Here is a 14,393-nt window from a genome sequence, read left to right as displayed (position 1 = left end):
TAGGATTTGGGACAAGTGGTGCCTGTCTCTTGTGCCATTACTTTCCTGTGTCTTTGTTGAACACTTAAGCTAAGGGAAATGTCTTCTTGAGCAGACATCCTCTGCTGCTTAGTCCACTTTGGCCTTCGTTGCTGGGTGGAGTCTCATGGTCCGGTTCTGCTTCTCAGGTGCTGCGGCATCCCTATGCCCTGACCCTCTTTGAAGAATCCGTGTACTGGACTGACCGTGCTACTCATAATGTCATTCGGGTCAACAAGTGGCATGGGGGGAACCAGTCAGTTGTAATGTATAATATCTACAGGCCCCTGGGGATCGTTGCCATTCATCCTGCAAAGCAACCAGATTGTAAGTGACAGCACAGAAACTTCCATGCTGGGAATAGCATGGCAGCTGCTGCTTCTGGGAATACTGACTGTGCAGACTATGTATTTGGGCAATACATTTTCCTTTTCTTTTCATGCTTTCCCCACTCCTTACATTGCTATTACTTTTATTTACCCTGGGAAACTCAAACCTTGACAGGAACCACAGCACATCTGGATTGTGTCATTTTCTTCAGCAACTGGCTACTGCCTCTGTGGCCTTACTCTGTGTCCTCATCGGACAATTATAAGCAGAGGTCAGACAGCACCTCAGTCCTCTTATCCCCAGTACTCAGTGTTTTAAAGCAGCTTATTGTGAGGACTCACTTATTCTGGCCCCCAGATGCTCTGCTGCCCCTACCCCATGCCACTCTCAAGCATGTGGTGATGCTTTTGACCTTGGCAGGGTTCTTTCTGGAGGGCAGGGGGAGTAAGTCAATCTTCACATAATCTATCCTCAAAGCCCTGCTGTGGTTTCTCATTGCACTTCGGAATCCAGCCCCTCCTCGCCCCACTGTGTTCCCTACTTCCTCTCTCCACTCTGGACTGCAGTGTGTCCAGAAACACCAGGCCAATTCCTGCTTCTGAACTTCTGCACTAACTCTTCACTCTGCCCAGAATCTCTATCTTCCAGGTCTCTGCAAGAGTCGCTTCTTTATGTTACTTAGGATTCTGCTCACCATCACTTTCTCAGAATGACCTTCCTTGATCACCTTATGTAAAATAGCCACTCCTCTTATAATTCTTTTGCTCTTTACCTTCACATTCTAATCCTCCACCCCAAGCAATTTATGGGTTTAGTTCTGTTTCTTTTTGCTAGAATATATACTCTATGTTTATAGTAGTTTATGTAGTTCTGGTGTTTAGAATAGTGTTTGGTAGGTAGTGAATGCTTAGCATTCTTTGGGGGCAAGAATGAATTAGATTAATAATCTAATTCTAACATGAACAGATAGCAATCTAGGAAACAGCTTTTGAGCTTGGGATGCACACAGGGTTCCTTTTTTCAAGGAGCAGAGACAGACAAAACATGTCATCAGTAGAAAAATAAAAGATTATTATCTAACCCAAACTTGGACAATCCTGAGTAAATGCCAAGGTCACATAGTAAATGGAGCTGGTCACAGTTCGTGCCAGACCTTGGAAGCTCCAAGCCCACTTGGTTTCATTTGCTGCAGAAGGATCTCCTGTAGGTCCGGCAAGGACACATTGTTTAGCATCCTATTTCTATTCCCAAGTTCGGACGACTTTGTGACTGTTATAGACTGGATCCATCTGTGGTCTTGGGTAAATCCTTCCTCCCTCTTGTACTTCTTCTGAATTTTATATTGTAAACAAGGTGTTAGGGAAGGGTAAAGTCATTTAGAGGAAACAAAACAAGGCAAGACAGCAGAGGTAACTTAAAGTACTCATGTTTCCACAAACGGGGAGCCCCTGGGAGCACAGTGACAGCATGACCCTGTGCACTGATACAGGAGCCACTCCGTTCTCTGATGCCTTCTTCTCTTTCTCCTACAGCCGTGAATCCATGTGCCTCTGCCCCCTGCAGCCACCTGTGCCTGCTTTCCTCACAGTCGCCTAAGTTTTACTCCTGTGCTTGTCCTTCCGGGTGGAATCTCTCCCAGGATTCTGTGAATTGCTTGAGAGGTACGGTATGCCCTTTATTAGACTGTGAAGATGGAGCTGGTCACAGTTTGTGCCAGACCTTGGAAGCTCCAAGCCCATTTGGGACTGAGCATGTGCTGTGTTCCCTTTGATACAGCAGGTATCTGTGGCGTGTGTGCTGTGTGGGGGGATTTCATGGAGCACCTCAGTGGTAATACAGCTCATGTTATGTATGCATGTGACTGAACAAGTTTTAGCCTCATAATTTTCTCACACTTGGCTGTAGTTAGACTTCTCTAACAAAGTATGGTAACCAGAAGTTCCAATTCTGCTCTTAGGAAGGAAGAGTTCTTGACATTTGTATACAGCTTCATTTTTCAGGTCCATTGTCTCGATTTTATTTTATATCCAATAGTCCATGATGAGTGTTGTGTTCTGGGTCTTCTGACCCCAATTTCAGTACCTTCACTACTTTCTGAATCTTCAAAAATGGCATCTGTCTCTGTGTGAAATATTATAAGTGACTATTGGAACAATTTAATCTTCATTTCATCCTGGGGTTATTTTACTTGGTTGATTGAAGAGTATGTGGAGGGTTATTTAAGTCCTTTAGGGAGTACAAAAGAAAAGAAAAGAGATTTCTTCAGGAGTGTTTATCTTGTGTATAATAACTGTTTTAAAGATCATTCTCCATTGCTTAAAAATCTGAAAAGTTACTCTAAACTTGTTTCTTTTCATTTCTTGGTGAAGAGGAATAAATGTGTTTTGATATTGATAAAAATTGCTAAGACAAATATAAATAAAATGGTTAATGAAAATGTACTCCTAAATGAAGAGAGAATATCCAGATTTCAAATGGAGAATATATATTGTGTCTAGGAAGTTTATCATGTTTATAGCCTATGCAGGTGTGAGCTTACTGAAAATCAAATCCTATCAGTATGTGATATTGTACAATGATACTGTCATGATGAAAGATTTTTAATTATTGGTAATGCTTATAAAAGGGACTGGCATTTGCCATTTTTCTTCAGAGACTTATGCTTCTAATCCTTGTTGACATCGTTTAATTTAGTGTGTCCTTAGAATCTTTCAGGAGAAGATTAATCTGGGCTGTAGACATTTTGGATACAAAGCATTCTTTCACCACAAAGGTTTTTAACTGTGCATTGGGGATTGGTGTAATCGATATTACGATCTGAAGATGATTGATAAATGTTAATTCTAAATAGTGCCTCTTGTTGTTTCACAAATGGTTCCACTGGTGGTGTTCCCATGGGTAGACCTTGCTGAGGTGGGCCTTTCTCAATATTTCCCAGTTGGTTTCTGAGTACTAGTTGGGGAACTTGACCGCCAACATGTGCTAAGTAAGATGTTTAGAAGATTTAACATATGTAGGTGAAAACATTTTACTCGATTTAATGACTCTGTAGTCTTTGGTGTTTACTAAGTGTCTGGAATAGCCGTGGAAGTGCTTGAGTGGTACTCTTACATGAAAACATGGATATTGTCTAATATCTCCTTGTAAAAACATGCATTGAGAACATCTGGAAGAAAACATATACAGGCACCAATAGTGGTTACAGTTAGATGGGGGATCATGGGAGATTTCTAATTTTTTTTTTCAAATTTTGTGTTAAATTTTAAAATGAGGGGCTTCAGAAATTGTTTTGTTTTTATTCTTTTTATTTAGAAAAAATGTTCCCCACAATACCCAAACTAAATAAAATATAACTCAATCCAAAGCCCCTTAATATCCTCAAATCCACTCAGTCTGAGGAGCATGGGGCACTTGCTTCAGTATTCTGTGCTTAAGAAGAAAACACTCCTACATACTCCAGGCGAGACTGTGGGGACCATCAGTTTGTGACTAAAGGAGGACTTCTATTTGGGGGTCACAGATGTCACTATTTAATGTCAACATTAACTTCCATTCCATTCCAGGACTGGGTTCCTTCACTTCTCTGCTCTGCCATCACTAACCTTAATGGGATCATGACATGAAGAAAAGACAGGAGGAGGTGATCTTTAATTTCAGATGACTGAGACCTCTGACTGAGCACAGCTTAGTTCTCACCTCTCCTGAGCCCCCTTCTGTCCATCCTTCTGTGCCTGCTCCTTCCATATCACAGGAGCTGTAAAGGCCCATGTGCCTAGTCTTGAACTCTAGGTGCTAAGTTCCTTGGGGGTCAAGCCTCTAGCTGATTTTGTGCATATATGCTCATTGCTGATGGTACTTTGTGGCCTATGGTGGCTCTCAGTAAATGTTGAGTGAATGACAAGCTTTCCAATATTCTTTTTTTGCTCCTTCCCAGGCCTTTCACCCATTTGCCCTTAGATAGTTGTGTAGTGTCACTTCTTTTTTCTTCCCCATTGACCACTTCTCATGCGCCCCCTCCCGTTCAAGCCATCTGTGCCTCACTGGTGGCTTCTTTTTAGGTGCTCCTCTGGCATCATCCCTTGCCTTGGCTCTCGTACTTTCCTCCAGTGCAGCGTTAACTAATATCCCAGTGGTTTGTTGCTCACAAGTGTTCAATGGTGGTAAACCTCAGGTACAGCAGGAGCGATCACATAAAGAACCTGGGCAGATCCCCAGGAAGAAGTAATGAATGCGGAAGGACTAGAACTGGAGGGGGCTCCAGGGAAGAGCCAGGAAGGGGCATGTTTGATGGATGAGAAATTCAGTATTCCAGGCCTTGAATCAGGCTTTGGTTGAGGAGTACTCCAATTAAGCAAGAGGAAGATCACCCATCAAAAAAAGCAGGATCAGGTTTTGAATGAGTGAAGTTTTAAATTTCCCTATCACATTGAGAAATAGTTTTTTTTTTTAAACAGAACAAATGAGTATTTATAACATGTAATTGATAAATCATTAAATAGTATCATAATATCAAGGTATGTCTGAAACTTACAACCTTCATTTTTCATTATTGCAGTTAAACTAAATGAAATGAGTGGTCATTTGGTATTCAATATTTAGTACCTGGTCTATGTTTTCTTCAGCATAGTGATAGAGAAGATAGATTTTGGAGCCCAGGAGACCTGGTGTGTGACCTTGGCTAAATTGCTTAATTTTTTTGATCTTCCTTTGCAAGCTGGGGAGATAACTCTGTAACAAACAGGATTATGAGGCTTCAGGGAGATAAATTAAGTGAAATAATATTTATTCAATGCATGCCATGTGGCACATATAATGTGCCCCATCTCAATAAATGGGAGGGGTATTGTGGTAATTGCAATTCTTTAGAAGCGATGACTGATGTGGGATATGGAGCAGTCGGGACAAGGGTTTGAGCGTTAATGGTCCATCTTTTATTACATTGTTCCCTGAAGCAGTGACATAGTTCCTGCAAATCTCATTTGCCCCAGTTGAACACAAGTTTGCGAGCTTGTTGTGAACGATGTTGTGCTTCATAAAAGTGAAGCATTAACAGTTGTATGATTTACATTAAAATCAAATTTAAATTTGTACTAGGTTAGTAAATGAAGAGTTATTTTCGCGTAATAAAAATGGTAAAAACAAGGAAAAGTTAATGAACTGTCAAAATAAATAAAGAAAAGTGTCAAGAAAATCCTGCTGAACTTGAAAAACTTCCTGGATGATCAAAGTAACAAAAACATCATTTTTAGCTCTTGAGAGTTATGCAGTGATTAATCATTTTATACTTTATCTTAATATGTGAAACATCGCATGCATGTATCTTAACAAAAAACTTACATTCAAAAGTTTTTCTTTTCTGAGGGAGGAATTCTTGAATTTTATTAATATAAATTGTTCAATGATGGGGCAATGGCCAGGATAAAGATTAAATTAGTTTTGATAATTTTTGCTGTCTGTGTTCACGAGCCTAAGTGACTAATAGTTTAATTCAAATATTATGGAGATATTTGCATTTTTGAGAACTTTCAAAGACACTATTTACATATTCAGTCACACATTTATTCAGTTATGTGGTCATTTCTTACCATAAAATATTTACTGCAGATATTTATTGGGCAACTATTGTATGCCAGGCTCTGGGTACATAAGAATGAAAAAAATTAAACACTATCACTGCTCTTTGGCAGTGAGAATTTAGTGAGGAAGGCAGATACTAGTCCACACTGATGAGATTATAAATTTGATTTTTTTTTTATTAGAGTAATGAGTACTAGGTGACATTTCGTAGTATTTTATTTTCCGAATAAGCTTAAAGCTGATAAGTTGCCATTTACCAAGAATAGCTACATGTTCACTTGCACATTTTTTCTTTTCCTTTTTCAAAATCCAATTCCCCTTTTCCCGAGTTTCTGGAACTAGTGAGGCTTGTCTGTGTGTAGAATGGGAAGAACTTTCTAACTGTGACGTTTATCCAACACTGATGGCTCACCAGTGCAAGTGAGGAATTGACGAAGAGTATGGTGAAGGTCTAGGAATCGTACAATATAATTTTGACAGTATTCTGTTGTTTTTGCAGATGATCAACCTTTCTTGATTACTGTAAGAAACCATATAATTTTTGGAATTTCCCTTAATCCTGAGGTGAAGAGCAACGATGCTATGGTTCCCATAGCGGGCATACAGAATGGTTTTGATGTTGAATTTGATGACTCAGAACAATTCATCTATTGGGTTGAGAATCCAGTAAGTTTTGAATAACATTCAAAGTGTGTAACTTCATCTGGATGATGCCTTCTACAGACTGACTTCTGTTGGGTGGATAAAAAGGAAATGGTCCAGAAATTAATTTGTCACTAAGTTTTTTGATTTAGGGAGAGATGTAAATGTGAACTTGGTTTAGAGTACAGATTAAAAAAATTCTTTAACTTTAATTTACTAAACAAATATAAGCTTTGGGGTATTATTTATTGATTCAGCAAATATTTATTAAGTGCCTATAACTTGTCTGACACCGTACGACCTAACTAGATCACCTCCCAGGAAGCCGTAGTCACAAAGCTTGCCCTAGAGGGCTTTGAAGTTGTAGATTAGATTAATGTAAAAATGATCATAACTCAAGACAAAAGTAGTAGTTTCCTAAGGGAATTCCGGGAAAGCACTTGATGGGACTGCCAGGGCCTTCCATCAGGATCTTTGCCCCAGGGTAAGAATGCCTCTCTAGTGCCCTTCTGCTTGGTTCCCTTTCCTCATAGAAGCAACCTGCAAGATCCCAGGACAAGGAGAATAGAAAGGAGGAAGAGAGGAAAGATTGCTGTGTTCGATGTTTATCCCTGTGTCACATATGCTCCTGGCTTCTGATCCACATCTGTGACTTGAGTTATTTTATGATTCTTGTTTCTTTGATTATTAGAATATATCTCTATAGCCCATATCAGGGGTAACCTGAATGGTAAGCCTGTGCATTCCTGTGACACACTTAAAACCTGGGTTGCTGGCATTAGCTTTACCCACAGTGAGCCCTGACACCCTCTCCCACCCCCCCACCCCACCACTCCTACCCATGGTGTGAGGAAAGTTAAAGAAACCGGGCAGCCAGCCTGGTCACTGTAGGAGAGGGCTCCTGTGTGGGGCTGTGGCCCTACCTTCTTACAGCTCACCTCCCTGTCTTTCTTCCCAGGGTGAAATTCACAGAGTGAAGACAGATGGCACCAACAGGACAGTGTTTGCTCCTCTGTCTCTGCTGGGGTACTCTATGAGCCTGGCCTTGGATTGGGTATCAAGAAACATTTATTACACAACTCCTGGAAGTCAGTCCATTGAGGTAATGATTTTATAAGAATATTCACACAAACACAGGTTTTGGATTCCTGTCAAATTGATTCTCAGAAATGGTCTCATATGAATTTTGAAATTATTTTAAAATAAGAAGCAAATGGGAGAAATATTATTCTTAACTCTCAAACTATCTGAAGCCAAGGAGGAAAACTACCTTAAAAATAAGTTCTTGGAACTTTCTTCTGTTCTGTTTTTGTTTCCTCCTAATTATTGATACTACCATGTTCCTCTGAAAGGATATTAGGTAATTTGTAAAATAATATGTAAGAAGATAAAAGAAAATTGCATAAGAAATTCAGCAAAAAGGGAAGATTAGGGTAGGAAGGAAAATTTCACTTTTTTTTTTTTGTCATCTAATCTTCAATGCTATTTGAGTTCTCAACCAAATTTATAAGTTACCTCTATTCTTAGATGGGAATCTCTCCATGGCTCCAATACAGTTTTCCTAACAGTGAAACAGAAAGTAGAAACTTGATTCTAATTCCTTTGATACTCTCCTCTTTGAGATAAGTGTTCTTTTTACTCCAACTCCTAGAAGAAATTCTAGATGGGTTGCAAGTTTGAAATCACATGAAGTAGATCGAAGGTAACTTGATTGGTATTAAGTTTCTCCACTCTGGGACAAGGACACACATGTATAGGATTATTAATTCTTTATAATTTTGAAAGTGAAACTTCCTAAGGCAGAGGGAGATTTTCTGAGAAGGACAGTTAGCAGGACCCTGCAGAGTGACAGTCCACTTCTCTGGGTGGGCACCAGCTGGAAAGGGGGCTTCTCTTCAGAGCATTTGGAAAGATAGGTGCTGGAGATGAGGAAGGTGCATAGCAGCCTGGTGACAATTAGAATAGACTGGACAGGTGGGGCTCATGCTGGGACAGTGCTTCCAAGTTTACAAAGTCTTTCCCAAATGTCATCTCATTCACTCCTCATGGCATTCCCAAGGCTGGCAGACTTCGTAGCCATTCACAAGAGGGAAATCTGCAATATGCACAAATGTTAACCCATGGAATATTCCAAACCAGGCAGAATCATCAGGCGTTAACATGAAATGACCCTGGGGACTCATCTGGTTCAAGCCTTTTGTTTTTTACACAAAAAACTGAGGTTCACAAAAGTGAAGAAGTTGCCTTAGATGTTCAGCTTCCTGATGCTGGGGGCGCTGTCTGTCTTTGCATTCTTACAAGCCACAGATCCAGAAATCCAGTCCTTCCTAATGCCCTTTGACAGTGGTAGAAATTGTTTTCACAATCAAAACTAAAAATATCATCCTCTCATTTAAAAATGTGTGAAATGGACTGCCTAAGACCCTTAATACAAACTCACATCTCCCTGGAGACTACTCAGTGCAAAGCTGTCTTAATCCCAAGTGACAGCTATTATGCTCTTATTCTGTCTCTTGGTCCTCTACTTGGTAAATGGGGTACTTGTCTTTACCTTGGAAATTTTTTAAAAAACAGGGAACAGTTCTTCTCCATAAGTTAGGTACAATGAAAATGTCGCCCACTGGAGAATAACTGAGTGTATTGTGTGTGTCTTGGTAAGGCCACCTCAGCCACATAAACCTAAAGTTTGTAATTGTGCCCCAGTGCAGTATGGCCTGGGGAAAGACAATCTGGTTTGGAGTCCGAGACCTCACTATGAGTTTGTCCTGCCAGCTCATTTTATTCACCCCTTCAGCAAGCACTTGCAAATGTTTTCTATGGGTCAGTCTATGGTTGGTCCTGAATATTAAAAAATGAATACAATATTTTTTTCTCCTTTTATGTAGCTAACACATTTGAGAGATAGACACATAAACAAATAACTTTGCTTCACTGTGATAACAGCAGTGAATGTAAAGTGCTAGGTTGCAGGTCAGAGATAAAAGTGAGGGAAGGAGAAGTCAGCTTTCTATTGGTGGTGACTTGTGAGATGAACCTTGAAGAACAACCAGTATTTATTTCTTCCAAATGAAGAAGTAGGGAAGAGGCATCCCAGTCAGAGATAAACATTTAAATAAAAACCCTAAAATATGAAAATGCTTTTTCTGACTGGGGACAGCACTGTATTTCTTCAACTTGTGAGCTCTTTGGCCTCAGACAAATTACTTCTCTGTGTCTCCATTTCTTTATCTGTGAAATGGGGTAATAGCTCAATGAGTAAAAGTGCATTATTAACACTAAACTATTTTGTGAATGTAGAACACTGTTTCTCTCAAATTCTCAATGTATTTAGAAGATCCAAAAGAGATATGAGAATAATGATTTGAGGGCAAACAGCCCTTTTAATGCTTTTACTGTATTTTTTCTTAGGTGATATAAATTTAAACAATTCTTCCAGGTGAATGTTAGATTAATTAAGAAAACAGGACTAGTGTTCACTTGTTATTTGTATGTTATTCCAGCATTACTAATTGCCATTTAATTCCAGCTTGACAATAGAAGAGAAATGTTGAAGAGATTGTTCTCCACTAGGGGTAGCTGTGAGACTGTGCACTGAAAGATTGAAAAGTCTCTTTTAGTTGAAAAGTGAAGTTCACAGAATGGCTGTGAGAGATGCAGTCTGGAAAACAGGGAGAGGAGCTTAATTTTGAACCAAAGAGATCCTTAGGACTAGGAAAAGGAGAGAGGCAGACTGGAAAGAGGAAAGTGATCTTAGTCCAAGCAGGAGCAAAAGATACCAGATTGGAGAGAGAAACCGAGAGAGAACCAGGGAGAGAGAATTGTGTGTGTGGGGTGGGGTGGGGGTGGGGTGGGGGAGTGGAGGGAGGGAGAGATGCAGACATATAAATAGTCCATTTGTTCTGAAAGGGAATTTTTTAGAAAACCCTGATGCAAGTCAACAGGCATTTTCTAATTCCTTACTAGATGTCTCTCTGACTGCCTCAGATGCATGTTAAAATAGCCACATTTCCATAAGAAACGTGCTGCTAGTCTGATAACCCATGTTTGTAAGCATGTCTTGTTAACATTGTGATTACAACAATAATAACTAAAAATGGAAACATTGGAAAAGACACTGAACCTCCCTAGGCCTCTTTTTAACAAATGTTTTTATTAGTGCATTATAATTATACATAATAGTGGGGTTCATTGTGACATACTCATACATGCATGGAATGTAATTTGTTCCATTTCAGGTCCCAGTGCTTCCTCTTTCCTTCCCCTCCTCCCTCTTCTTACTCCCCTTCCTCTACTCTACTGGTCTTTTTCTATTTATTTATTGATTTTTAATTGGTGCTTTATAGATATTCATAAAGGTGGAATTAATTTTGATCTGTTCATACATGCACATAGCACAACTGGTCAATTTTATTCTGTAATTCTCTTTCTCATCATTCATAATGTGAGCATAATAGTATTTCCCTCGCAAAATTATTTGTGAGGATGGAAATATGATAATGAATCGCTTAATGCCTAGTACATAGTAAGTAACCCATAAATGGACCAATAAAAAATAGGAGACCTGTATTAAACACAGTCATGCCATGTGCTGGTCTAAGTGCTTTCCCTATATTGTCTTTCAGTCCTGTGAGCTCTAGCCAGAAGGGGCTGCTAAAATCCACATTTTACTGGTGAAGAAACTACATTCAGAGATGAATTTCTTGCCACAGATCATTTGGTCAGGACCTGGCAAGGCAAAGATTTGAACTTGTGTGTTTTAACTCAGGCTATTGACTTGAAACAGGATTCGCTGAACTCTGAGTGCATTTGGACTGCTTTGATGAGCTGTTTGCAGTGATGGGCCACTGAGTGCCACAGCCCTGTCACCGGAGCACAGGGGAGCTGAGGCTCCTGTGTCTTCTAGGGGATTCTCTCAGCTGCTTCTGATGGCATTCTGCAGTCTCTCTGGGCAGTGGTTCTGTATGTTCATCCGTTTGAATCTCTCTCATCCATGTCAGTTCCTTCTAAAATTTTAGGTGCATTGGAAATAGGAATTTGGAAGGTGATTTTGCCTTTCTTGAACTCTGATTTCCTATTGAACTGATTTCTTGAAGCCCTCAAATGTGATTAGAGATCCCCCACATCTCTAGCAACTGTCCCTCATTCATCCCTAATCATGTTTTAGCATTTGCCGTGTAAGTTCTTCATTTCAACTGTGTTTGTTTCCCAGGGAAATTCAGTTCTAATAAATGACTTTGTGCTGTAGGTGTTGACACTCCGGGGAGATACCAGATACAGAAAAACGCTGATCACCAACGATGGCACAGCTCTCGGAGTAGGTTTTCCAATAGGCATAGCTGTTGATCCTGTGCGTGGGTGAGTGGCACGCGCGTTCGTAACAGCACCATTCCTGCTAATGTCATTGTCTGGTAGAATTTTAAACTTCGGGCATTTTCTGATTTCCTATGTCAACATTTGAAAACTATAGACCTCAGTGAGGAAGAGAAACAGCTTTGAGTTATATTTAATGTAAAGGATATAATTCGTACTTTGTTCTGTGTTTTTCAAATTAATAACACTGGACTGAAAATTAATTCCAAATCAAGAACTTTAGGAATTGAAAAATAGAATTATGAGACTTAAAATGCATTCCAATCTTGAACACTGAAAGCTTTAAGGGAACTAAGGTCATTGGCAGCAGACCTTGAAGGATGAGAAGTTTCCTGTAAGTGGAGAGTGTGTTGCATCTGGGGAATAATAGGTGAGCCCAGGGGTGGGCAAGGCACAGGAGCATGATGGAATTTAACTTGATTGTGAGAGGGACTTAGAGTAGGGAGCAGTTGACCACATGGGAGATGCCGCTGCTGAGGTCATTTGGAGACAAATTGTGGAGGGCCTTTAATGTCATGTTGTGAATTGGACTTTATTCTTTTGAGTAATAAGGAGCCAGTAGAGAATTTTGAGGAAGAGAATGAAAGAACTGAATCTGTATTACGGAAAGATTGGTTGGATTGGGTTGGAGGGAGGCCAGTCACAGGGCCACCAGGAGAACAAGGTCTTATTGGATGTAGACTAGAGTCTTCCAGTCAGTTTAATCAGTTATTAATTTTGTTGCTCTACTGTTTCATATTATAAACCAGAAATAACAAGTAAAATATGAGCGTTCATTTTTTAAAAGAAATGGTCATTTCATTCCAGGTGGATTTTGACTTTCTGTTTAGAAGTCATCACATTCCTAGGCCTGGATGGGAACTGAAGAAGTAATTTGTATTAGTGCTCAAATAAGGATGACATACTAACTAAATTCAACCTATCAAAGACTCCAAAACAAAAATTCCACTCTATGCTTGCTGGCTTGTCCTAGTTTTCTGTTATCCTTTTTAGAAGAAGGACCTCCTTGATTTGAAGTTCCATTCTTGAAACCTGAGTCCATTCATTCATTTTTTTATTCATATGGCATTTATGTGTTGTACACCTATTGCTGGATGGTGTATTGGTTAAGACAGGTTAACTGTGGAAGCACATAAATGCCAAAATATGTAATGGTTCAAAGGAAATAATTTGGTTTTCTATGTGGGCAGCAGCAGAGCTTGGGCAGAGGATGGAGGAAATTATTCCATATAGTCACAGGGACCTAGGCTGATGGCAGTTTTGCTGTCTTCAGGAGGAGGCTTCCAAGGTCATTGTGAGTGTCAACATCTTTGGAGTAGTAAAGAAAAGAACATTCAGGAATGTGCTGGGAGGTTCTTATGGGCCTGACCTACAAGTAGGGAACATCACCAAGCTCACATTCCTTCAACTGGAATTCAGTCACTTACCCATAGCTGACCTAGGAAGGAAATGAGTCCAGCTTTTTACCCAGAAAGAAGAGGAAGACATTGATTTTAACAAGTAGAAGCAATCTCCGACAGGGGGCTGAAGAGGGGTATTAGGGAGAAGACACAAGGATAATTACAGTCATAATCTGTAACCTCAAGAATTTATAGCTTAGTAAGAAGGATAAAGCCTGTGTATAAATATCAGTAACCTAGGTCATTTGGCCTGAATCTTAAATCAGCCATAGTATATAATAGGCAGAGTTGACTTTGGAGGAATCACCTATGATGTGAGGGATTAAGCTCAAGAGCAAAGGAGTAGAAAAGCAAGATTATGTTCATGTAGCTTAGAGCTGCCCAGTTGGGTTGGGAAGCAATTAGAAAGGTTTAGATTTGTCAGGATAAGTGGGAAGAGAAACAGGACAAAGACTTTTGTGTGTTTTGAGTGCTCGTTAAAGAGACAACTTTGAGAACATTGTGGTCAATGTCATTGAATCTTTTGCTACAGAAAAATATCTCCGTGGATGATCACTAATAAAGGGTTGAGGCAATCATAGAGTCCCTGGTGACATTTGAGAGAGGATGTTCAATCAATAGAAAGGAGTGGAAGAGTGAAAATGTTAGGGTTAGGCTACTCTCATGAATTTTGTATCAAAGAATTAGGGAAAGATCACCTTGTAGGTCACATGTAACAGAAAACTATTTTTTTAGACGAGGGGAGCCTGAGCATATTTGTGGGAGTAGACAAAAGTCCAAAAATGAAGACATAATTAATTGAGAGTGAAAGTTACAGGGAAGGAAACAGGAATTTATGAAGAATAGGAATGACTTGCAAAAGACAGTATGGGAAACTTGATATAAAGTCAACCAGGGATGAGAATCTTCACTCTACTACTCTCTTGAGTAGCTTAAGTTTTGTGCTATGTTCAGCAAACTTTTGGTAGCCTGGAATGGGAGAGGAGAGGGAAAAACATACAGGAAGTAGGAGTTAGAAATTAGCAAGGTAGAAACAATGGGAGTTCAAGAGGATAA

At 39.7% G+C, this 14,393-nt stretch overlaps 1 protein-coding gene across 2 annotated transcripts in view; it reads left to right on the top strand.

The window, feature by feature from the left end:
• Positions 1 to 14,393, top strand: part of Lrp2 (LDL receptor related protein 2) — a 192,046-nt gene that overhangs the window by 99,610 nt on the left and 78,043 nt on the right. For both annotated transcript variants that reach the window (XM_047547019.1, XM_047547018.1), the window contains exons 30-34: positions 168 to 345; positions 1,881 to 2,009; positions 6,425 to 6,591; positions 7,526 to 7,669; positions 11,813 to 11,922. In XM_047547019.1, the coding sequence (XP_047402975.1) occupies positions 168 to 345; positions 1,881 to 2,009; positions 6,425 to 6,591; positions 7,526 to 7,669; positions 11,813 to 11,922 (728 nt within the window). The remainder of the gene's footprint in view (positions 1 to 167; positions 346 to 1,880; positions 2,010 to 6,424; positions 6,592 to 7,525; positions 7,670 to 11,812; positions 11,923 to 14,393) is intronic.

This window comes from Sciurus carolinensis, chromosome 3, assembly GCF_902686445.1.
Source record: "Sciurus carolinensis chromosome 3, mSciCar1.2, whole genome shotgun sequence".
NCBI lineage: Eukaryota > Metazoa > Chordata > Mammalia > Rodentia > Sciuridae > Sciurus > Sciurus carolinensis.
The sequence above is the reverse complement of the archived record's forward strand: the minus strand, read 5'-3'. Positions and strand labels throughout refer to the sequence as shown.